The 23,296-nt window shown below is 49.3% G+C and overlaps 1 protein-coding gene across 3 annotated transcripts in view; it reads left to right on the top strand.

Annotated features, from left to right (window-relative positions):
* Nucleotides 1–23,296, top strand: part of LOC139234143 (AP-3 complex subunit beta-2) — a 176,448-nt gene that overhangs the window by 36,042 nt on the left and 117,110 nt on the right. Inside the window, exon 1 of one of the 3 annotated variants that reach the window (XM_070865123.1) lies at nucleotides 7,816–8,534. The exons of the other annotated variants lie outside the window; for them this stretch is intronic. Within the exon in view, the coding sequence (XP_070721224.1) occupies nucleotides 8,311–8,534 (224 nt within the window). The 5' untranslated portion in view covers nucleotides 7,816–8,310. Of the gene's footprint in view, nucleotides 1–7,815; nucleotides 8,535–23,296 lie in introns of those variants that run through there. 3 annotated transcript variants of the gene reach the window in all.

Genomic DNA, 23,296 nt, shown 5'->3' with positions numbered 1-23,296 from the left:
CTTTCCTTGTTCTTCAGTCCCCTACATTTGAGCTGGTGGTCAGTAAAAGTGACCAGGAAGCTGTTGGAGCAACCCAACCGATTCAAAAATTTCATTTTTTAGGGCAGAAAACCTGCCTTCTTCACCCGCTCTGGCCTATGTTGATTTTCATTCATTCCTGGGATGTGGGCTTCGCTGGCAAGGCCGGAATTTATTGGCCATCCCTAATTGCCCTCGAGAAGGTGGTGGTAAGCCGCCTTCTTGAACCGCAGAGGGCCGTTAAGAGTCAACCACATTGCTGTGGGTCTGGAGTCACAAATAGGCCAGACCGGGTAAGGACGGCAGATTTCCTTCCCTAAAAAAAGACATTAGTGAACCATATGGGTGTTTATGACAATCTGGTAGTTTCATGGTCACAATCACTGATACTAGCTTATTATTCCCATCTCCTGTTTGTGGGAGCTTGCTTTGTGCAATTGGCTGTTCTGTTTGCTATATTTACAACTGTGACCACACTGTAAAAGTATTGAATTGGCCGCAAAGCGCTTTGGCACGTCCTGAGCTCATGAAAGGCGCTATAGAAATGCACGTCTTTCTTTCTCCATGTTTGCCAACACAGGTGAAACTATTCTGGTGACTTTGAAAATACTTGTGCAGATTCTACCACTGATCACCTAGGGGTCGAGTTTCCGCCTGATTACACCAGTAATATCAACACAAGCCCAGCAGAATCAGCCGAACCAACAACAACTTGTGTTTATATAGCACCTTTAACGTAGTGAAACGTCCCAAGGGTGAGCATGCAGGTACAGCAAGTACTCAGGAAGGCAAATGGAATGTTGGCCTTTATTGCAAGGGGGATAGTGTATAAAAGCAGGGAAGTCCTGCTCCAACTGTACAGGGTGTTGATAAGACTGGAGTACTGCGCACAGTTTTGGTCTCCGTATTTAAGAAAGGATATACTTGCATTGGAAGCAGTTCAGAGAAGGTTCACTCGGTTGATTCCGGAGACGAGGGGGTTGTCTTATGAATAAAGGTTGAGCTGGTTGGGCCTATACTCAGTGGAGTTTAGAAGAATGAGAGGTGATCTTATTGAAACATATAAGATTCTGAGGGGGCTGGACAGGGTATATGCAAAGAGGATGTTTCCCCTCGTGGGGGAATCTAGAACTGGGGGGGCATAGTTTCAGAATAAGGGGTCATCTATTAAAAATGGAAATAAGGAGGAATCTCTTCTCTCAGAGGGTCGTGAGTCTTTGGAATTCTCAGAGCTGTGGAGGCTGGGTCATTGAATATATTTAAGGTGGAAATAGACAGATTTTTGAACAATAAGGGAGTGGAGGGTTATGGGGAGTGGGCAGGGAAGTGGAGTTGAGGCCAAGATCAAATCAGCCATGATCTTATTGAATGGTGGAGCAGGCTCGAGGGGCCAAATGGCCTACTCCTGCTCCTATTTCTTATATTCTTATGTAAAGCTTGGTCAAACATAGAAACATAGAAATTTACAGCGCAGAAGGAGGCCATTTCGGCCCATTGTGTCCACGTGGGCCGACAAAGAGCCGCACGGCCCTCGGTCAGCAGCCCTGAAGGTTACATATAAACCTATGAACAATGACGGAAAGGCAAAGAGCACCCAGCCCAACCAGTCCGCCTCACACAACTGCGACACCCCTGACACTGAAACATTCTACATTTCACCCCAACCGGAGCCATGTGATCTCCTGGGAGAGGCAAAAACCAGATTAAAAACCCAGGCCAATTTAGGGAGAAAAAATTCTGTGAAAATTCTTCTCCGACCCATCCAGGCGATTGAAACTAGTCCAGGAGATCACCCTGGCCGTATTCTATTCCCTGCAGAACTTACCATTATATCGGTGCCGGCCAAAAAAAAGGTAATCCAGTCTAATCCCAATTACCAGCTCTAGGTCTGTAACCCTGCAGGTTACAGCACTTTAAGTGTCCATCCAACCATCTCTCAAAAGTGGTGAGGGTTTCTGCATCCACCACTCTTCCAGGCAGCAAGTTCCAGAACCCCACAACCTTCTGCGTAAAGAAGCCCCCCCCCCTCAAATCCCCTCTAAACCTTCCATCAACCACCTTAAAACTATGCTCCCTCCACCAATGGAAATAGACCCCTCCACCAATGGAAATAGACCCTTACTATCCACTATGTCCAGGCCCCTCAATATTTTATACACCTCAATGAGGTCTCCTCTCAACCTCTTCTGTTCTAATGAGAACAAACCCAGCCTTTCCAATCTGTCCTCATAACTAAGATTCTCCATTCCAGGCAGCATCCTAGTAAATCTCCTCTGCACCCTCTCTAGTGCAATCACGTCCTTCCTATAATACGGCGACCAGAACTGCACGCAGTACTCCAGCTGTGGCCTAACCTAAGTATTATACAATTTAAGCATAACCTCCCTGCTCTTATATTCAATGCCTCGGTCAATAAAGGCAAGCATTCCGTATGCCTTCTTAACCACCTTATCCACCTGGCCTGCTACTTTCAGGGATCTGTGGACAAGCACTCCAAAGTCCCTTTGTTTGTCTACTGCTTAATGTATATACACTTTCCTTATTAGCCCACCCAAAGTGCATTACCTCACACTTCTCGGAATTAAATTCCATTTGCCACTGCTCTGCCCACATGACCAGTAGATTGATATCCTCCTGCAGCCCATGACTTTCCTCTTCATTATCAACCACACAGCCAATTTTAGTGTCGGCTGCAAGTTTCTTAATCATACTCTTTATATTCAAATCTAAATCGTTGATATATACCACAAAAAGGAAGGGTTTCAGCACTGAGCCCTCGGGAACCCCACTGGAAACATCCTTCCAGTCACAAAAACATCCATCAATCATTACCCTTTGCTACCTCCAAGCCAATTTTGGATCCAACTTGCCACTTTGCCATGGATCCCATGGGCTTTAACCTTCGTGACCAGTCTACCATGTGGGACCTTATCAAAAGCTTTGCTAAAGTCCATATATACTACATCGTACGCACTACCCTCATCGACCCTCTTGGTTACCTCCTCAAAAAATTCAATCAGGTTAGTCAAACACGATCTTCCCTTAACAAATCCGTGCTGACTCTCCTGAATTAATAATTGCCTTTCCAAATGCAGATTTATCCTGTGTTTCAGGATTTTTTTCCAATAATTTTCCACCACTGAGGTTAGGCTGACAGGCCTGTAACTACTCGGCCTATCCCTTTCTCCCTTCTTAAACAAAGGTACTACATTAGCAGTCCTCCAATCCTCCGGCACCATGCCCAGATCCAAAGAGCACTGGAAAATGATGGTCAAGGCCTCTGCTATTTCCTCTTTTACTTCGCTCAACAGCCTGGGATGCATTTCATCCAAGCCTGGGGACTTATCTACTTTCAAACCCCTTAATAATTCCTCTCTTACTATATTTATTTCATCCAGAATATCACACTCCTCCTCGATAGCACTATCTGCATTGCCCCTTTCCTTTGTGAAAACTGATGCAAAGTATTCGTTAAGAACCTTCCCAACATCTTCCGCCTTCACACAAAGATTACCCTCATGGTCTCTAATAGGCCCTACCCTTTCTTTAGTTACCCTCTTACTCTTAATGTATTTATTGAACATCTTAGAGTTTTCCTTAATTTTACAGGCCAAGAATTTCTCGTGCTCTCTCTTAGCATTTCTAATATCCTTTTTAATTTTGCCTCTTAACTTTCTATATTCCTCTAAAGATTCTATAGTATTTAGCCATTGGTATATGACATAAGCGTCCCTTTTTTTCTTAATCCTCCCCTGTAAGTCCCGAGACATCCACGGGGCTCTAGAATTATTTTTCCCAGTCTTTTTCTTTAAGGGCACATGTTTGGCCTGAGCCTTCCGGATCTCCTCCTTGAATGCCTCCCACTGTTCCGACACTGCTTTACCCACAAGTAGCTGTTTCCAGTCCACTGTGGCCAAATCACTCCTTAACTTAACAAAATTAGCTTTTCCCCAATTTGGAACTTTTATTCCAGGCCTATTCTTGTCCTTATCCATAACCAACTTGAGCCTGACTGAATTATGGTCACTGGCACCTAAGTGCTCTCCCACTAATACCTCTTCAACCTGCCCAGCTTCATTCCCCAAAACTAAATCCAAGACCGCCCCCTCTCGTGTTGGGCTTGCTACATACTGACTAAAAAAGTTCTCCTGAATGCATTTCAAGAATTCCGCACTATACCCGTCACACTATATTTGTCCCAATCAATATTTGGATAGTTAAAATCCCCTACTATTACTACCCTATGGTTTTTGGACTTCACAGCAATTTGCCTACATATTTGCTCCTCTATCTCCCTCCCACTGGTTGGGGGTCCAAAATACACGCCCAGCAGTGTGATCGTCCCTTTTTTGTTTTTCAATTCGACCCATATGGCCTCATTTGATGATCCCTCTAACATCATATCCCTCCTCACTGCTGTAATAGTCAAAGAGGTAGGTTTTAAGGAGCGTCTTAGAAACATAGAAACATAGAAAATAGGTGCAGGAGTAGGCCATTCGGCCCTTCGAGCCTGCACCGCCATTCAATGAGTTAATGGCTGAACATGCAACTTCAGTACCCCATTCCTGCTTTCTCGCCATACCCCTTGATCCCCCTAGTAGTAACTCCTTTTTGAATATATTTAGTGAATTGGCCTCAACAACCTTCTGTGGTAGAGAATTCCACAGGTTCACCACTCTCTGGGTGAAGAAGTTTCTCCTCATCTCGGTCCTAAATGGCTTACCCCTTATACTTAGTGACCCCTGGTTCTGGACTTCCCCAACATTAATAAGAACATAAGAATATAAGAATTAGGAACAGGAGTAGGCCATCTAGCCCCTCGAGCCTGCTCCGCCATTCAAAAAAGATCATGGCTGATTGGCCGTGGACTCAGCTCCACTTACCCGCCCGCTCCCCATAACCCTTAATTCCCTTATTGGTTAAAAATCTATCTATCTGTGATTTGAATATATTCAATGAGCTAGCCTCAACTGCTTCCTTGGGCAGAGAATTCCACAGATTTACAACCCTCTGGGAGAAGAAATTCCTTCTCAATTCTGTTTTAAATTGGCTCCCCTGTATTTTGAGGCTGTGCCCCCTAGTTCTAGTCTCCCCGACCAGTGGAAACAACCTCTCTGCCTCGATCCTGTCTATCCCCTTCATTATTTTAAATGTTTCTATAAGATCACCCCTCATCGTTCTGAACTCCAACGAGTAAAGACCCAGTCTATTTAATCTATCATCATAAGGTAACCCCCTCATCTCCGGAATCAGCCTAGTGAATCGTCTCTGTATCCCCTCCAAAACTGCACGCAGTACTCCAGGTGCGGCCTCACCAATACCTTGTACAGTTGCAGCAGGACCTCCCTGCTTTTGTACTCCATCCCTCTCGCAATGAAGGCCAACATTCCATTCGCCTTCCTGATTGCCTGCTGCACCTGCAAACTAACTTTTTGGGTACTGTTTTTTTTTTTCCCCAAGGTGGATGACATCACATTTTCCGACATTGTATTCCATCTGCCAAACCTTAGCCCATTCGCTTAACCTATCTAAATCTCTTTGCAGCCTCTCTGCGTCCTCGACACAACCCGCTTTCCCACTAATCTTTGTGTCATCTGCAAATTTTGTTACACTACACTCTGTCCCCTCTTCCAGGTCATCTATGTATATTGTAAACAGTTGTGGTCCCAGCACCGATCCCTGTGGCACACCACTAACCACCGATTTCCAACCCGAAAAGGACCCATTTAGCCAGCCAATTCTCGATCCATGCTAATACATTTCCTCTGACTCCGCGTACCTTTATCTTCTGCAGTAACCTTTTGTGTAGCACCTTATCGAATGCCTTTTGGAAATCTAAATACACCACATCCATCGGTATACCTCTATCCACCATGCTCGTTATATCCTCAAAGAATTCCAGTAAATTAGTTACACATGATTTCCCCTTCATGAATCCATGTTGCGTCTGCTTGATTGAGGAAAGAGAGGTGGAGAGGTTTAGGAAGGGAGTTCCACAGCTTGGTTCCCAGGCAACAGAAGGCATGGCCACCGATGGTTGAGCGATTTATAATCAGGGATACTCAAGCGGCCTGAATTACAGGAGCGCGGGCATCTCGGGTTTGTGGGGCTGGAGAAGGTTACAGAGATGGGGAGGGGCGAGGAGCCATGGAGGGATTTGAAAAGCAGGATGAGCATTTTAAATCGAGGCGTTGCTTAACCGGGAGCCAATGCAAAAGTTCGGGGAACTTTAAACGTAAACCCCTTGCATTCTCGTTTTCCGCGACCTTTAACACTGGTTCAAGATTCAGTCCACTTGAATCAGGCCCCACCCACACAGCGACGCACCCCCTCGGGTCCAAATAGTGAGATTCTGCCTCTTGCGCTGGTTCAGGAAGGCTCTTCAAACTGCGCTCATTTCCGTAGGTGCTCAGGCACCGGGGCAGGTATGGCCGTCGCTGCTACACACACACAACAGGGGGCGCCACCTTCCCTACCCCCACACCCCGAGACTGAGGGCAGGATGGCAGCATTGGGGTCAATGGCAGGGCGAGCGGGTATCGGGCGCTCCTCATGCGATGCAGAACCTAAATCAATGGTTGATGTTCAGAAACCGGAAGAAACGAAAACTTGCGTTGTGGGGGAGGGGAGCTGGTGGGGGGGGGGGGGGGTTGTGAGCTGGTGGGGGAGGGGCTGAGAGCTGGGGGAGGGGGAACACGAGGTGGTGGGGGGAGAGGGAGCGAGAGCTGGTGGGGGAGGGGCTGAGAGCTGGGGGAGGGGGAACACGAGGTGGTGGGGGGAGGGGGAGCGAGAGCTGGTGGGGGAGGGGGCGTGAGGCGTTGGGGGGGCAAGATGGAGGGGGAGGGTGAGTGAGAGCTGATGGTGGGGGAAAACGAGGCGGTGGGGAGTTGGTGGGGGAGGGGGATGCGAGGAGGGGGAGTGAGAGCTGGTGGGGGCAGGGGGAGCGATCTGGTGCGGGGAGGGGAGCGAGAGCTGATGGGGGGGATGGAGCAAGGTGGTGGGGGAAGGGGAGCGAGCTGGGGGAGGAGAAGGGGGAGCTGGTGGGGGAGGGGTGAGGGGAGCTGGGGGATGGACATTCTATCCGAGCCTTGCACACGGAGTGTGGAGTTGCAGCTGCTCTGTCCCAAACTGACCATTAAACAATAACTTTCAACAGAGAGCCAGGCTGCACTGAATGAAGACTGTGAGGGGGGTGGGGAGGGGAGTGTGTGCGTGGTGTGGGGAGGGGGAGTGTGGTGGGGGTGGAGAGGGGGTGTGTGTGTGCGTGTGTGGGATGGGGAGGGGGGTGTGGGGAGAGGTGGGGAGAATGTGTGGGGTGGGGTGTGTGTGTGTGTGGGGAGGGGGGATCTGAGGGGTGGGGAGAGGGGAGTGTGGGGGGGAGGGGGGGATGTGAAGGGTGGGGGTGGGGAGGGGGGAATGTGGGGGTAGGGGAGGGGATGTGTGGGGGGGAGGGGGGATGTGAGGGGGGTGGGGAGGGGTTTGTGGGGGGAGGGGGAATGTGAGGGGTGGGGAGGGGGTGTGTGTGGGGTGTCTGGATTCTCCGGCAGCTCCCGATGTAATGTTCCCCCTGACTCGCAGGCCGGGTCGGGCCAGGATGTGATGGGAAGGCTCTCTCTCCATGGGAGGCAGGCTGCTCTCGCACTGCGATTGCTGACTCACACGTCAGTGGGACGGACTGCCGAGGGGAGGGGAGGGGAGGGGGGAGCCTGTAAACGTGGCTGAGAGAGTGGAAGCAGACAGTGAGTGAGAAGCAGCTCGGCAGAGAGAGAGAGAGAGAGCGAGGTGGACAGAGAGAGAGAGACGCTCACACATAGAGAGAGAGAGAGAGAGAGAGAAAAACAGACAGTGACACACACACATACAGACACACAGAGAGACAGACAAAGACAGAGAGACACGCACACAGAGATAGAGACACACAAGCACATCGAGACAGGGAGAGAAAGAAACAGAGACGGAGACAGACACAGACCGACAGAGACACACACACACACACAGACAGAGAGAGACAGAGAGGGAGAGACACATACGTATAGAGACGCAGAGAGACATACAGAGAGATAGCGACAAAGACAGAGAGAGGCACAGATACTCAGAGACAGACACAGACAGAGAGAGAGAGAGAGGGAGAGACAGACAGAGGGAGCTGTGTAAGGCACAGAGCGTTATTTGGGAGCTCGATGAGTGAGTGAGGACCCGTCTCTCCAACAGCTGCTACAAGTGGGATTCCTGTGCTGTGCTGTCCTGGACGATCAGCCTGCTGTGTGGGTGGGAGAGCGGGAGCAGTGCAGGATGAAGCCGATGCAGAGGTTGATGCAGCTGCCGGTCTCGGCAGCCAACCTCATCAAGCCGCTGTACCAGGAGGAAGCCAAGAGCCCGGTACTGAGCCCGGAGGGGGGCCAGCAAACCTGGTACAACGCGGTGCAGCCCGACGAGCTGCGACTGCTCAAAGCCACGCCGGCGCCCGAGCGCCCAGGGGAGGAACCGGCCGAGGCGGGCCAGGCACAACCCATCCGGTAGGACCCTCGGCAAGGGGGGCGGTGGGCTGACCCTGGGGGGGGGGGGGGGGGGAGGGGCACCTGGCAACGACCCCCACCGTCTCAACCATCCTCACCCCCATCCGACCCGTTTCTCTCCCCCCCCCCCCCCCCCCCCCACAGCCCACCGTCCCCACCCGTTTCCCCCCCCCCCCCCCCCCCACACCCCCTTCCGACCAGTCCCCGCCCCGTCCGACCCGACCCCCACCCTTCCCAAACCCCCGGCCCACCCATCTCTGCCTCCCTTCCACCGTCCCACCCGTCCCTGCCCCCACCTGTGAGCGACCCACCCCTCAGGTATTTACAGACTGGGTCACAAGGCAGTAAAAGAAAGAATTGCATTTATATAGTGCCCTTCACAACCAGCAGACATCCCAAAGCGCTTCACAGCCAATGAAGTACTTTCGGGAGTCGCTGTTGTAATGTGGGAAACGCGGCAGCCGATTTGCGCTCAGCAAGCTCCCACAAACAGCAATGTGATAATGACCAGATAATCTATTTTTTTTTGTTGTGTTGATTGAGGGATAAATACTTGCCAGGATACTGGGGATAACTCCCCTGGTCGTCTTCGAAATAATGCCGCGGGATCTTTTATGTTCACCTGAGAGAGCAGACGGGGCCTCGGTTTAACACCTCATCTGAAAGACGGCACCTCCAACAGTGTAGCACTCCCTCAGCACTGCACTGAGAGTGTCAGCCTAGTTTTATGTGCTCAAGTCCCTGGAGTGGGACTTGAACCCACAACCTTCTGACATCAGAGGGGAAGGTGCTGCCCACTGAGCCACAGCTGCAGCAAGGAGGTAAGTAAGTTACTACACTGAAATAACCGAAAGAACTTGCAGCAACAGGAGAAGGCACTTCAGCCCCTCAAGCCTGTTCCCACCATTCTGTTAGATCAGAGCTGATCTGTAACTTCCCTTTCAAATCCTCAGGCAGCCCCCAAATATGTTACAGTCAATGAATTATTTAGAACCAACAACAGCAATAACAACTTGTATTTATATAGCGCCTTTAACGTAGTGAAACGTCCCAAGATGCTTCACAGGGGTGTTATGAGGTAAAAAATTTGACACCGAGCCGCATAAGAAGAAATTAGCGCAGGTGACCAAAAGCTTGGTCAAAGAGGTAGGTTTTAAGGAGCGTCTTGAAGGAGGAAAGAGAGGTAGAGAGGCGGAGAGGTTTAGGCAGGGAGTTCCAGAACTTGGGGCCCAGGCCACAGAATCGCTCAATGATTGAGCGATTATAATCAGGGCTGCTCAGGACGACAGAATTAGAGGAGCGCAGACATCTCGTGGGCCTGTGGGGCTGGTGGAGATTGCAGAGATAGGGAGGGGGCGAGGCCACGGAGGGATTTGTAAAGAAGGATGAGAATTTGGAAATCGAGGCGTTGCTTAACCGGAAGCCAGCACAGGGGTGATGGGTGAGCGGGACTTGGTGCGAGTAAGGACACGGGGCAGCCGAGCTTTGAATGACCTCAAGTTTACGGAGGGTAGAATGTGGGAGGCCAGCCAGGAGTGTGTTGGAATAGTCAAGTCTGGAGGTAACAAAGGCATGGATGAGGGCTTCAGCAGCGGATGAGCTGAGGCAGGGGCAGAGAAGGTAAGAGAGAAGCAACGCGCATTTCTATAGTGCCTTTCACCAGCTCGGGATGTCCCAAAGCGCTTCACAGCCAATGAAGTACTTTTCGACGTGTTGTCACTGTTGTAATGTGCGAAACGCCGTGGGCAATTTGTGCACAGAAATATCCCAAGGAACAGCAACGTAATATGACGGGGATAATCTGTTTTAGTGATGTTGGTTGAGTGATAAATAATTGACCCAGGGCCAACGTTCCGGCCATGCTTCTCTCTGCAGGTCCCGCTCAACCCAGGACCCGCTTTTCCAGGGTAGATTTCGCGCATGCGCAGAGCTGTGAATGGGCCACGCAGTCCCTTAAAGTGGATGCACACCCCCCCAAAAAATAAGAGGGAAACATCGACCTGGACACCGGGGATAACTCCCCTGCTCTTCTTCGAAATAGTGCCGTGGGATCTTTTACATCCACTTGAGAGAGCAGACGGGGCCTCGGTTTAACGTCTCAGTGGGCAAATGCATGGCAGATGAAGTATAATGTGGATAAATGTGAGGTTATCCACTTTGGTGGTAAAAACAGAGAGACAGACTATTATCTGAATGGTGACAGATTAGGAAAAGGGGAGGGTGCAACGAGACCTGGGTGTCATGGTACATCAGTCATTAAAGGTTGGCATGCAGGTACAGCAGGTGGTTAAGAAAGCAAATGGCATGTTGGCCTTCATAGCGAGGGGATTTGAGTACAGGGGCAGGGAGGTGTTGCTACAGTTGTACAGGGTCTTGGTGAGGCCACACCTGGAGTATTGTGTACAGTTTTGGTCTCCTAATTTGAGGAAGGACATTCTTGCTATTGAGGGAGTGCAGCGAAGATTCACCAGACTGATTCCCGGGATGGTGGGACTGACCTATCAAGAAAGACTGGATCAACTGGGCTTGTATTCACTGGAGTTCAGAAGAATGAGAGGGGACCTCATAGAAACGTTTAAAATTCTGACGGGTTTAGACAGGTTAGATGCAGGAAGAATGTTCCCAATGTTGGGGAAGTCCAGAACCAGGGGTCACAGTCTAAGGATAAAGGGTAAGCCATTTAGGACCGAGATGAGGAGAAACTTCTTCACCCAGAGAGTGGTGAACCTGTGGAATTCTCTACCACAGAAAGTAGTTGAGGCCAATTCACTAAATATATTCAAAAGGGAGTTAGATGAAATCCTTACTACTCGGGGGAACAAGAGGTATGGCGAGAAAGCAGGAATGGGGTACTGAAGTTGCATGTTCAGCCATGAACTCATTGAATGGCGGTGCAGGCTAGAGGGGCTGAATGGCCTACTCCTGCACCTATTTTCTATGTTTCTATGTTTCATCCAAAAGATGGCACCTCCGACAGTGCAGCACTCCCTCAGCACTGCACTGGAGTGTCAGCCTAGATTTGTGCTTGAGTCCCTGGATTGGGACTATGAACCCACAACCTTCTGACTAGGTAGGCAAGAGTGCTGTCCACTGAGCCATGGCTGAGTCCTTAAGTAAGTTAAATACAGTGTGACCCTGGTCACTCCAATCATCATCATCATAGGCAGTCCCTCGAATCGAGGATGACTTGCTTCCTCGTCAAAAAGTTCACGGGTGTTTCAATGAAGGACCTAATATTCCAGGTCCCGAACTACATCCTGAAGGGTGGAAGATGCCTGTGTGTGGATTTTTTTTAAAGTGTGGTGGTCGTTGCACACCAGCCACCACACGGGCTTGACAGAGCTAGGTCTTGGGCCAGTAGCAAGACAACTGGAGACCAGCTCTGCTGCACGGACCTAGTGCACGCACATATCGCAGTGTGGGCTGGCCCGTGCTGCACCTGGGCCCTCGGCTCTTCTGAGCCCCGAACTCACGCCTCTCCTGGTCCCCGATCACGTCCCTCTACAATCTCTCGCCGCTCCTTCGCCCCGACCTCACCGCTCCTGCTGTACCTGCCCACGCTCCAATCAGCGACCTGGACCTTGATGACATCACACTTCCCTGCCGTTGCTCTCCTGCTCCAGCACGTGCTGCTCCCTGGCGTGGTATCCCGCCATGCTGCTCCTTCTGCTCCCCGGCCTCAAACCTGACTCTCCAGGAGACTGCAATTGTTTAGGTTACATCCTTCATCCACAATGAAGGGCCCTTCTGATGTATCAATCATATCTGGGAATAAGGGGTTGGTGGGGGCTCAGGTTTTCAATGTCATTCGAACTTGTGCGATGTGGCATGCTCCTGACGCTGACTCCAGTCTGCGTTACTCTTGGCAACAGCCATCGAGCGATGGTTTCATTCCTGTGTTTTATGGCCCTTCTATAGTATCATTCACTGTAACAGCTCACTTGAGTAAAGTACAGCTCAGTGCAGTATATCACCCAACTTTTGTTTGAAGTTGTATTACCTGGCAATGTACCTCCTTCCCTTGTATTGTGTACAGTTCTGGTCTTCGCTAAGGGAGGATATACCTGCCATAGAGGGAGTGCAACGAAGGTTCACCAGACTGATTCCTGGGATGGGGGGATTGTCCTATGAGGAGAGATTGAGTAGACTGGGCCTATATTCTCTCAAGTTTAGAAGAATGAGAGGCGATCTCATTGAAACATACAAAATTCTTACGGGGCTTGACAGGGTAGATGCAGGGAGGATGCTTCCCCTGGCTGGGGAGTCCAGAACCAGGGGTCACAGTCTCAGGATAAGGGGTTGGTGGGGGCTCAGGTTTTCAATGTCATTAGAACTTGTGCGATATGCCATGCTCCTGACACTGACTCCGGTCTGCGTTACTCTTGGCAACGACTACCGATCGAGCGGTAGTTTCACTCCTGTGTTTTATGGCGCTGGGTGTCATGGGCGGCGTGTCCCGTGGTCCAATCACGCAACACGAATCGAAGTGATGTCGGGTTTTATTTCATCGGATGTTACAGGGGAATTGCAAATCGTAGCTGCGGTACTCGGAATAAGTTGCAACACGGAAATAACCGAAAGAACTTGCAGGAACAAGAGAAGGCCATTCAGCCTCACGAGCCTGCTCCCATCTTTCTTTTCGGTCATAGTTGATCTGTAACTCCCCGTTCAAACCCACGGGCAGTCCCCAAGTACGTTACAGTCAATGAATTACTTAGAATGGTTGCAGCACGGAAGGAGGCCATTCGGCCCGTCGAGCCCGTGCCGGCTCTCTGCAAGAGCACCTCAGCCAGTCCCACTCACCCGCCCTTTCCCCCTAGCCCTGCTAATATTTTCCCTTAAAGCTTCTTATCCAACTCCCTTTTGAAAGCTGTGATTGAGTCTGCCTCCACCACCCTCTCAGGCAGCGCATTCCAGATCCTAACCACTTGCTGCGTAAAAATGTTGTTCCTCCTGTCGCCTTTGGTTCTTTTGCCAATCGCCTTAAATCTGTGTCCTCTGTTTCTCGACCCCTCCGCCAATGGGAACAGTTTCTCTCGATCTGCTCTGTCCGGACTCCTCATGATTTTGAACACCTCGATCAAATCTCCCTTCAATCTTCTCTGCTCCAAGGAGAACAACCCCGGCTTCTCCAGTCTATCCACGTCACTGAGGTCCCTCAGCCCTGGAACCATTCTCGTAAATCTTTTCTGCACTTCCCCCTAAGGCCGCGTCTTCTTTCTTAGGTAGTCTGTGTCGTATCCAACAAAGACGTTGATGTGCTAATCATCAATGGCATATGTCTTCAAGTGGCTGGATAGGCCAATTCTGGATGCACATAGTCTCTTGCACGTCGGACAAGGGAAGTTCTCTGATTCTGACAGTATTGCCACCTGATGTCGTCTATCTCTAGTGTCCCGCAGGCGTTGACATCGGCTTTCTTCGAAGGTTTGGCAGGCTGTCCTCGTGAGGGTTCGCCACTGGATTTTATTAGCTGCTGTATTCTCGAGGTCCTTTGGTCGGATGCCACAGTACTGGAGGTTAGCCTTGATGCAATCTTTGTAGCACTTGCGGGGGGCGCCCCTGGTGTCTTCGGCCTTCACAGAGCTCACCGTGAAGAAGCTGACCAGGGATCCTTGACTCATCCATGCGGATGACATGTCCAGCCCACCGGAACTGGGCTCGCATGATCATCACCTCGATGCTAGTTGATTGTGCTCTCTCCAGAACCTCAAAGTTTGACACCCGGTCTTGCCAGCGTATGTGGAGTGTAGATCTGAGACTGCGCATATGGAAAGCTTCCAACTTTTTGATGTGACACCTGTAGGGTGTCCAGGTCTCTCATCCATAAAGGAGAGATGAGAGAACGACTGCTCTATACACCAACAATTTAGTTGACAGTCGGATGTGGTGGTGACTCAACACCTTAGTGCGCAAGCGACCAAGTGCCTGGCTGGCTTCACAGATCCTTGCATCAATCTCCTTGTCCAAGGACCCATCACTTGATATGGTGCTGCCAAGGTACTTGAAGCTGTCCACTGACTTTAGTTGTATACTGCCAATGAAGACTGTGGGAACAGGTGCTGTGGTACCAGGGACAGGCTGATAGAGAACCTCGGTTTTACTAAGGCCTTCGCATCCTTCCTAAAGTGCAGTGCCCAGAAATGGACACAATACTCCAGTTGAGGCCGAACCCATGTTTTATATAGATTCATCATAATTCCTTGCTTTTGTACTCTATGCCTCTGTTTATGAAGCCCAGTATCCCGTATGCTTTTTTTAACCGCTTTCTAAACCTGCTCTGCCACCTTCAAGGATTTGTGCACATATACCCCCAGGTCTCTCTGTTCATGCACCCCCTTTAGGATTGTACCCTTTAGTTTTTATTTCCTCTCCTCATTCTTTCTACCAAAATGTATCACTCCGCACCTTTCTGAGTTAAATTTCATTTGCCAAGTGTCTACGAATTCCACCAGCCTGTCTATGTCCTCTTGAATTCCATCACTATCCTCCTCACTGTTCACTATGCTTCCAAGTTTGTGAATTGTGGTCAGCGCTGTAATGTAGGCAATCTGTGCACAGTAAGGTCCCGTAGCCAATCAGGGAAATAAATGACCAGATAATCTCTCTTCGTGATGTTATTTGAGGGATAAATATTGGCCAGGATACCGGGGAGAACTGCTCCCCTCCTCATCGAATAATATTGTGTGGATTCACTTTGAATAGTGCCGTGGGATCTTTCATGTCTGCTGCGTATAAAATATAACTCTGATAAAATAAAACCTATACAATTCTTACAGGGCTTGACAGGGTAGATGCAGGGAGGATGTTTCCCCCGGGCTGGGGAGTCTAGAACCAGGGGTCACAGTCTCAGAATAAGGGGTCAGCCATTTACGACTGAGATGAGGAGAAATTTCTTTACTCAGAGGGTGGTGAATCTTTGGAATTCCACTCCCCAGAGGGCTGTGGAGTATATTCAAGACAAAGATCAATATCTTTTTTGGATATTAAGGGAATCAAGGAAAATGGGGACAGTGCAGGAAAGTGGAGTTGAGGTCGAAGATCAGCCATGATCTTATTGAATGGCGGAGCAGGCTCAAGGGGCCAAATGGCCTACTCCTGCTCCTAATTCTTATGTTCTTAAGCCTGAATAGATAGACGGGACTTCAACCAAGATACGTAACTTACAACAGTGCACCCACCGAACAGCCTAAGCTCGTCTCTGGAGTGGGGCTCGAACCCATGACTGACCGACTCTGAGGGTAGAGTGCTACCAAACATGAGCTTGACACTTGTAATGTATGCACCCTGTAAGGATGCTCACAGGTTTGTAGAGCTGTTGCAAGCCAGGATGTCCCTGGAGATGGAGCATGCGGTGCCCACCGTTATGCTCGCGGCCTTCCGCGAGAAGTGAGCACTGGGGGGACTGGAGTGCATCATCACCCCCGGCAACCAAATTCTAATTTGATTTAAGGTTTCAATAAAGTTTAAAATTGTTAATTTGTGGTTTCTAGTGCCCTTACAAAAGGGGGCACTTGATTTAAGTTTCACCAAAAATAGTTGTTGAGCTGTGAGTGGCTTAGCCAGTCACGTGATGTTCACAAGACTCAATAAAACCCCAGCCAGTTGGGTTCGGGGGGTCCACGATGAGGCAGGTGGTTGTGAGCCTGGTGGATGAACTAGTAATGTGTAGTGTGATTATTAAACCTTTTGCTAATAAACCGACTAGTTCTTAATAGCAATATGTTGCTATGGATTCTTAAGCAAAGAACCCATGAAGGAAATGCATTACAACACTCAATGTGGGATATTCCTAGCAAGCTTCTGACTTTTTTTTGTCAAAATTGTCTGTACGGTTTAACGAGACGCAGCAAGCAGAGGAAGTCTTTACAAGTGCACTTGCTTGAGAAATTCTTGCCTTGTAGTATCTCTGCCCTGCGCTGTGGGATCACCCCTTTTAAAGGCATATATTGCAGGGGCAACTTATTCAATAATAAAATCAGACATTGCTGGAATGTTCAGCAGGTCAGGCAGCATCTGTGGAGAGAGAAACACCGTTAACGTTTCAGGCTATTCCAGGATGCACCTCAGGCGATTTCCCCCCCCCGCCCCAGAAAAGCCATGCCTGTGGTGTCGTGCTTGGACAATCAAAGCCACCTTATCGTCGGGCCTCCATTTCAGAGCCGGAATAGCTTTGCCTCCTTGTCAACTGTGGCTCAGTGGGCAGCACTCTCGCCTCTGAGTCAGAGTGTTGTGGGTTCAAGACCCACTCTGGGGACTCGAGCACATAAATCTAGGCTGACACACCCAGTGCAGTGCTGAGGGAGTGCTGCACTGTGGGAGGTGCCGTCTTTCGGATGAGACGTTAAAACCAAAACCCCGTCTGCTCTCTCAAGTGGACGTAAAAGATCCCACGGCACTATTTCGAAGAAGCGGAGGTGAGTTATCCCCAGTGTCCTGGCCAATATTTATCCCTCAATCAACGTAACAAAAACAGATTATCTGGTCATTATCACATTGCTGTTTGTGGGAGCTTGCTGTGCGCAAATTGGCTGCCGCGTTTCCCACATTACAACAGTGACGACACTCCAAAAGTACTTCATTGGCTGAAAAGCGCTTTGAGATGCCCGGTGGTCGTGAAAGGCGCTATATAAATGCAAGTCTGACTTTCTTCCAGAAACACCTCCATTCTCTGCTGCGCGACCGCACTATGTTAGCGAGGCCTGGGTCACTGTCGCCTTAACTATCCCTGCATTCAGTCACATCGCTGTCACTTCCCTCTCCGTACTGCCAGCCCGCACCACGCGGTTAATTGCTGACCCGGGCGGCAATCGACTGGAATGTTCAGCAAGCCTGTTGTATTTCTCAGCTACAATAAGCAGCACATAATGTAATTTGTTACACCACTTTGCATAGCACGTAGGGCACGGCTGATTATTGCACTTCCTGTATTAAGATGTGGATGCATTGGTCATCATGGTATCAGTAAGTCAGGCAATGCTGCGTTTCAGCCCTGCTAAAGAAAGACTTGCATTTATATAGCGCCTTTCAGGACCACTGGACGTCTCAACGTGTTTTACAGCCAATGAAGTACTTTTGGAGTGTAGTCACTGTTGTAATGTAGGAGACACGGCAGCCAATTTGCGCACAGAAAGCTCCCACAAACAGCAATGTGATAATGACCCAGATAATCTGTTTTTGTTCTGTTGATTGAGGAATAAATATTGGCCGGGACAGCAGGGATAACTCCCCTGCTCTTCTTCGAAGTAGTGCCGTGGGATCTTAAGCGAGCAGACGGGGCCTCGGTTTAACGTCTCATACAAAAGGCAGCACCTCCAACAGTGCAGCACTCCCTTAGCACTGCACTGGGCGTGTCAGCCTAGATTTATGTGCTTGAGTGGGACTTGAACCCACAACCTTTTGACTCAAAGTCCAGAGTGCTACCCACTGAGCCATAGCTGATTATGTTAAAGGTGCTAAACAAATGTGAAGTTGCTGTTGTAAAGATGTGAGCAGCCTGTGACAAATCTACTCTGAGATCAGTCACCAGGCTGGCTGGTCGATGGCCATCAGGGCCTGGAGTGCTATGGACTCCCTGGTTGAGTTATCAGGTTACCGAGTCTACCATTGGCTAACCAGCTTCCACCACTAGGTTGTCATCTTGGAGCTACCTCAACCCAAAGAGGCCCCATTGAGCTCACTCCGAGCCAGAATCACTCGCTGATGGTTAGACAACTGATTAACGTGGCCAGGAACTCTTGGGAGGTGAGGATTGGAGCAATTTGGTGAGATGAACAAATGGATGTAAAAGACCCACAGCACTCTTTGAAGAGGAGCAGGGGAGCTCTCCCCGGTGTCCTGGGGCCAATATTTATCCCCCAACCAACATCACTAAAACAGATTATCTGGTCATTATTACATTGCTGTTTGTGGGAGCTTGCTGTGTGCACAATTAGCTGTTGCATTTCCCACATTGCAAGAGTGACTGCACTTCAAAAGTACTTCATTGGCTGTAAAATGCTTTGGGACATCCTGAGGTTATGAAAGTTGCTATATAAATGCAAATCTTTTTTCTTTCTTTCAAAAGCATATTTCCACCTCCCTTGTAAATATTTCACTGTGCACGCTCTTGGGATGGGGGGGGGGGGCACGCTCTTGGGATGGGGGGGTGGGCTGTTTGGTGCTGGGATTGGGGGAGACTTCTTCACTCGGCGAGTTGTTGGCCTGTGGGGTTCCCTGCCGCGGAGAGTTGTTGATGCCAGTTCATTGGATGTGTTCGGGAGGAAGTTGGATGTGGTCCTTGCGGCTGGGGGTCGGTCAGGGGGGGGGGGGGGGCATGGGCGGGGGAGGTGCTGGGGTGGGTGATCAGCCATGATCTTGTTGAATGGCGGTGCAGGCTCGAAGGGCCGAATGGCCTACTCCTGCACCTATTTTCTATGCTTCTATGGAGCTACAGCTGGAGTTGTTCTCGTTCCCAGCCACCTTCCCTCGGTGGCCTGTTGTCAGGGATACCCGAAGGAGCCGTCGTTGGCCCTGGTGCTGGTGGCCCCCATGGATTGGGGGGCGGGGGCGGTGGGACTCGGGTGCCTGCAGTTATGCCGGAAGGTTGGAGGGTGGTGGGGGGGATGCCAGGCGTTTTTGTTTTCCTCTGTCCTGCATTTTCGAGCCAGAAGAACTCCCAACAGGACGTAAGAACATAACATAAGAATTAGGAGCAGGAGTAGGCCATTCGGCCCCTCGAGCCTGCTCCGCCATTCAATGAGATCATGGCTGATCTTCTATCTCAACACTTTTCTGCACTGTCCCCATATCCCTTGATTGCCTTAATATACGAAAATCTATCGATCTCTGCCCTGAATATACTCAAAGACTGAGCCTCCACAGCCCTCTGGGGTAGAGAATTCCAAAGATTCACCACCCTCTGAGTAAAGAAGTTTTTTCTCATCTCAGTCCTAAATGGCCAACCCCTTATTGTGAGACTGTGACCCCAGGTTCTAGACTCCCCAGCCAGAGGAAACATCCTCCCTGCATCTACCCTGTAAGAATTTTTAATTCCTACAGCCAGGTAGGGGTTGCCAACCCTCCAGGATTTCTCTGGAGTTTCCAGGAAACGAAGATTAATCTGCACACCGCCGCAAGCAAACCCTTGGAGGAGACTCATGGGGGCATTGAAAAAAAATGTTTTTTCATATTCTTGGAAAATTAGCCTGGAAATAGCGGGGGGAAATTGGAGGGCCATTGGAGGTGACCAGTCCTGTGCTGAAACCTCCAGGAATGCGGCCTACCTGAGTTGGCAACCTTGTACCTCCAATCTGGTTTCCTCCGCATTTCTCGCCACAAGGCCCCGCCTGCTACCCTGTGAAGCCCGTGATTATTACCGGTTGACTGACTGAAGATTCCTCCTCGTGCTCACTCCACAGAGACCTTCAGCCCCCGCACTCTCAGCACACTCCGAGAGAATCCTCTAACCGAAAGCTGTTACAAGAGCCAGTTTCAGAGAAGAAAATGATCATTTTTCGCCCTTGAAAAGTGGATTTGTTTTTTTTATTGTGTTTATCCTGCTCTGGATCAAGTGAGCCAGGGGGAGGTGAAAACGTACAGTGTGTGTGCGTGTGCGTGTGCATCCTCCCGAGTCAGGGTCAGTGTTTCAGTGAGGGGGAGTGCATCCGCACAGTATCTCTGCGAATTTTCTGTTCAGGGTCAAATGGTTTGCTGAAGGCGCCACTTTGCCAAGTCTAATATAAAATCCTTGGCTGCAGTTTGCAACATTGGAACAGAAGTCGGCCTTTCAATTCATGTCCACCGGACGTCTCAAAGCACTTGACAGAAAATGAAGTACTTTCTGGAGGGTAGTCACTGTTGTAATGTGGGAAACACGGCAGCCAACTTGCACACAGCAAGCTCCCACAAACAGCAGTGGGATAATCTGCTTTTGTTATGTTGATTGAGGGATAAATATCAACCAGGACACCGGGGAAAACCCCCCTGCTCTTCTTCGAAATAGTGCCACTTGTGAGAGCAGACGGGGCCTCAGTTTAACATCTCATCCGAAACACATCCTAAGGATAAGGGGTAAGCCATTTAGGACCGAGATGAGGAGAAACTTCTTCACCCAGAGAGCGATGAACCTGAAGAATTGTCTACCACAGAAAGTTGTTGAGGCCAATTCACTAAATATATTCAAAAAGGAGTTAGATATAGTCCTTACTACTAGGGGGATGGCAAGAAAGCAGTACTGAAGTTGCATGTTCAGCCATGAACTCATTGAATGGTGGTGCAGGCTCGAAGGGCCAAATGGCCTATTTTCTATAGCACCTCCAACAGTGCAGCACTCCCTCAGCACTTTTATGCTCAAGTTCCTGGAGCAGGGCTCGAACCCACAACTTTCTGACTCAGAGGCGAGTGTGGTACCCACTGAGCCACTGTAATGGTTTAACACCAAATGACAAGGATGGGATTCAAACCCACGCGTGCAGAGCATAATAGATTCATAGTCCATTGTCTTAACCTCTTGGCCACCGCGTCTCCCAATATATAAGTGCTCAGCACTGTCGTGGATGAAATGTAAAATGGATGATCGGCATTCTCTGTGAATGTGAGAAATGGCAGAGGATGAAGTTGAAGTCAAACTGGTTTAAACACTCAACGTGGCCAGTCACCACAGAGCAGCAAATAACAAGTACAATGCTGTGCTAAACCAGTAGAGGAAGTCAGACTCGAACTGTACAAGGCACTGCTCAGACCCTACCTTGACGCCTGCATCTAGTTCTGCTCAGACCAAGAAATTAAATCGGGAATTCAGAAGAAACTTTGTTGCACAGAGAGTGGTGAGAATGTGGTACTCGCTGCCACAGGGAGTGGTTGAAGCGAATAGCATCGATGTTTTTAAGGGGAGGCTAGACAAGCATATGAGGGAGAAGGGAATAGAGGGTTATGCTGATAGATTTAGATGAGGAAAGACAGGAGGAGGCTCGAGTGGAGCATAAACACCGGCATGGACTGGTTGGGCCCAATGGCCTGTTTCTGTGCCGTATGTCCTGTGTAATCCTATTAGCTGTGAGAGAGACTGAAAGCATCTGGGTGTATTTACTCTCACGGGAGATAGTTAAGCATTTAGGATCCTTAAAGGAATAAGTGCACGAGGGTTTATTTCTAGAACTATAGAATTGGAAAAGTAGGGAAGTTATGCTAAACCTGTATTGGAGTACTGCGTACAGTTCTGGTCTCCATATTATAAAAAGGATATAGAGGCACTGATGGTGCAGAGAAGATTTACAAGGATGATACCAGAAATGGGAGGGTATACATATCAGGAAAGGATGAACAGGCTGGGTCTCTTTTCTCTTGAAAAAAGGCTGAGGGGTGACCTAATCGAGGTCTTTAAAATGATGAAAGGTTTTGATAGAGTGGATACAGAGAGAGTATTTCCACTTGTGGGGAAGAGCATAACTAGAGGCCATCAATATAAGATAGTCACCAAGAGGTACGCAGAGTCAGAGGAAATGTATTGGCATGGATAGAGAATTGGCTGCCGAACAGGAAGCAGAGAGTCGGGATAAATGGGTCCTTTTCAGGGTGGAAATCGGTGGTTAGTGGTGTGCCACAGGGATCGGTGCTGGGACCACAACTGTTTACAATATACATAGATGACCTGGAAGAGGGGACAGAGTGTAGTGTAACGAAATTTGCAGATGACACAAAGATTAGTGGGAAAGCGGGTTGTGTAGAGGACACAGAGAGGCTGCAAAGAGATTTGGATAGGTTAAGCGAATGGGCTAAGGTTTGGCAGATGGAATACAATGTCGGAAAGTGTGAGGTCATCCACCTTGGGGGGGAAAAAAACAGTAAAAGGGAATATTATTTGAATGGGGAGAAATTACAACATACTGCGGTGCAGAGGGACCTGGGGGTCCTTGTGCATGAATCCCAAAAAGTTAGTTTGCAGGTGCAGCAGGTAATCAGGAAGGCGAATGGAATGTTGGCCTTCATTGCGAAAGGGATGGAGTACAAAAACAGGGAGGTCTTGCTGCAATTGTATAGGGTATTGGTAAGGCCGCACCTGGAGTACTGCATGCAGTTTTGGTCACCTTACTTAAGGAAGGATATACTAGCCTTGGAGGGGGTACAGAGACAATTCACTAGGCTGATTCTGGAGATGAGGGAGTTACCTTATGATGATAGATTGAGTAAACTGGGTCTTTACTCGTTGGAGTTCAGAAGGATGAGGGGTGATCTTATAGAAACATTTAAAATAATGAAAGGGATAGACAAGATAGAGGCAGAGAGGTTGATTCCACTGGTCGGGGAGACTAGAACTAGGGGGCACAGCCTCAAAATACAGGGGGGCCAATTTAAAACAGAATTGAGAAGGAATTTCTTCTCCCAGAGGGTTGTAAATCTATGGAATTCTCTGCCCAAGGAAACAGTTGAGGCTAGCTCATTGAATGTATTCAAGTCACAGATAGATAGATTTTTAACCAATAAGGGAATTAAGGGTTACGGGGAGCGGGCGGGTAAGTGGAGCTGAGTCCACGGCCAGATCAGCCATAATCTTATTGAATGGCGGAGCAGGCTCGAGGGACTAGATGGCCTACTCCTGTTCCTAATTCTTATGTTCTTATGAAATCCAATAGGGAATTCAGAAGGAACTTCTTTACCCAGAGAGTGGTGAGAATGTGGAACTCGCTGCCACAGGGAGTGGTTGAAGCGAATGGTATTGATGCATTTAAGGAGAGGCTGGACAAGCATATGGGGGAGAAGGGAATAGAGGGTTATGCTGATAG

This window comes from Pristiophorus japonicus, chromosome 21 (assembly GCF_044704955.1).
Source record: "Pristiophorus japonicus isolate sPriJap1 chromosome 21, sPriJap1.hap1, whole genome shotgun sequence".
NCBI classification, from domain to species: Eukaryota; Metazoa; Chordata; class Chondrichthyes; family Pristiophoridae; genus Pristiophorus; species Pristiophorus japonicus.
Note: the sequence above shows the minus strand (reverse complement) of the source record. Positions and strands in the feature narration are given on the sequence as shown.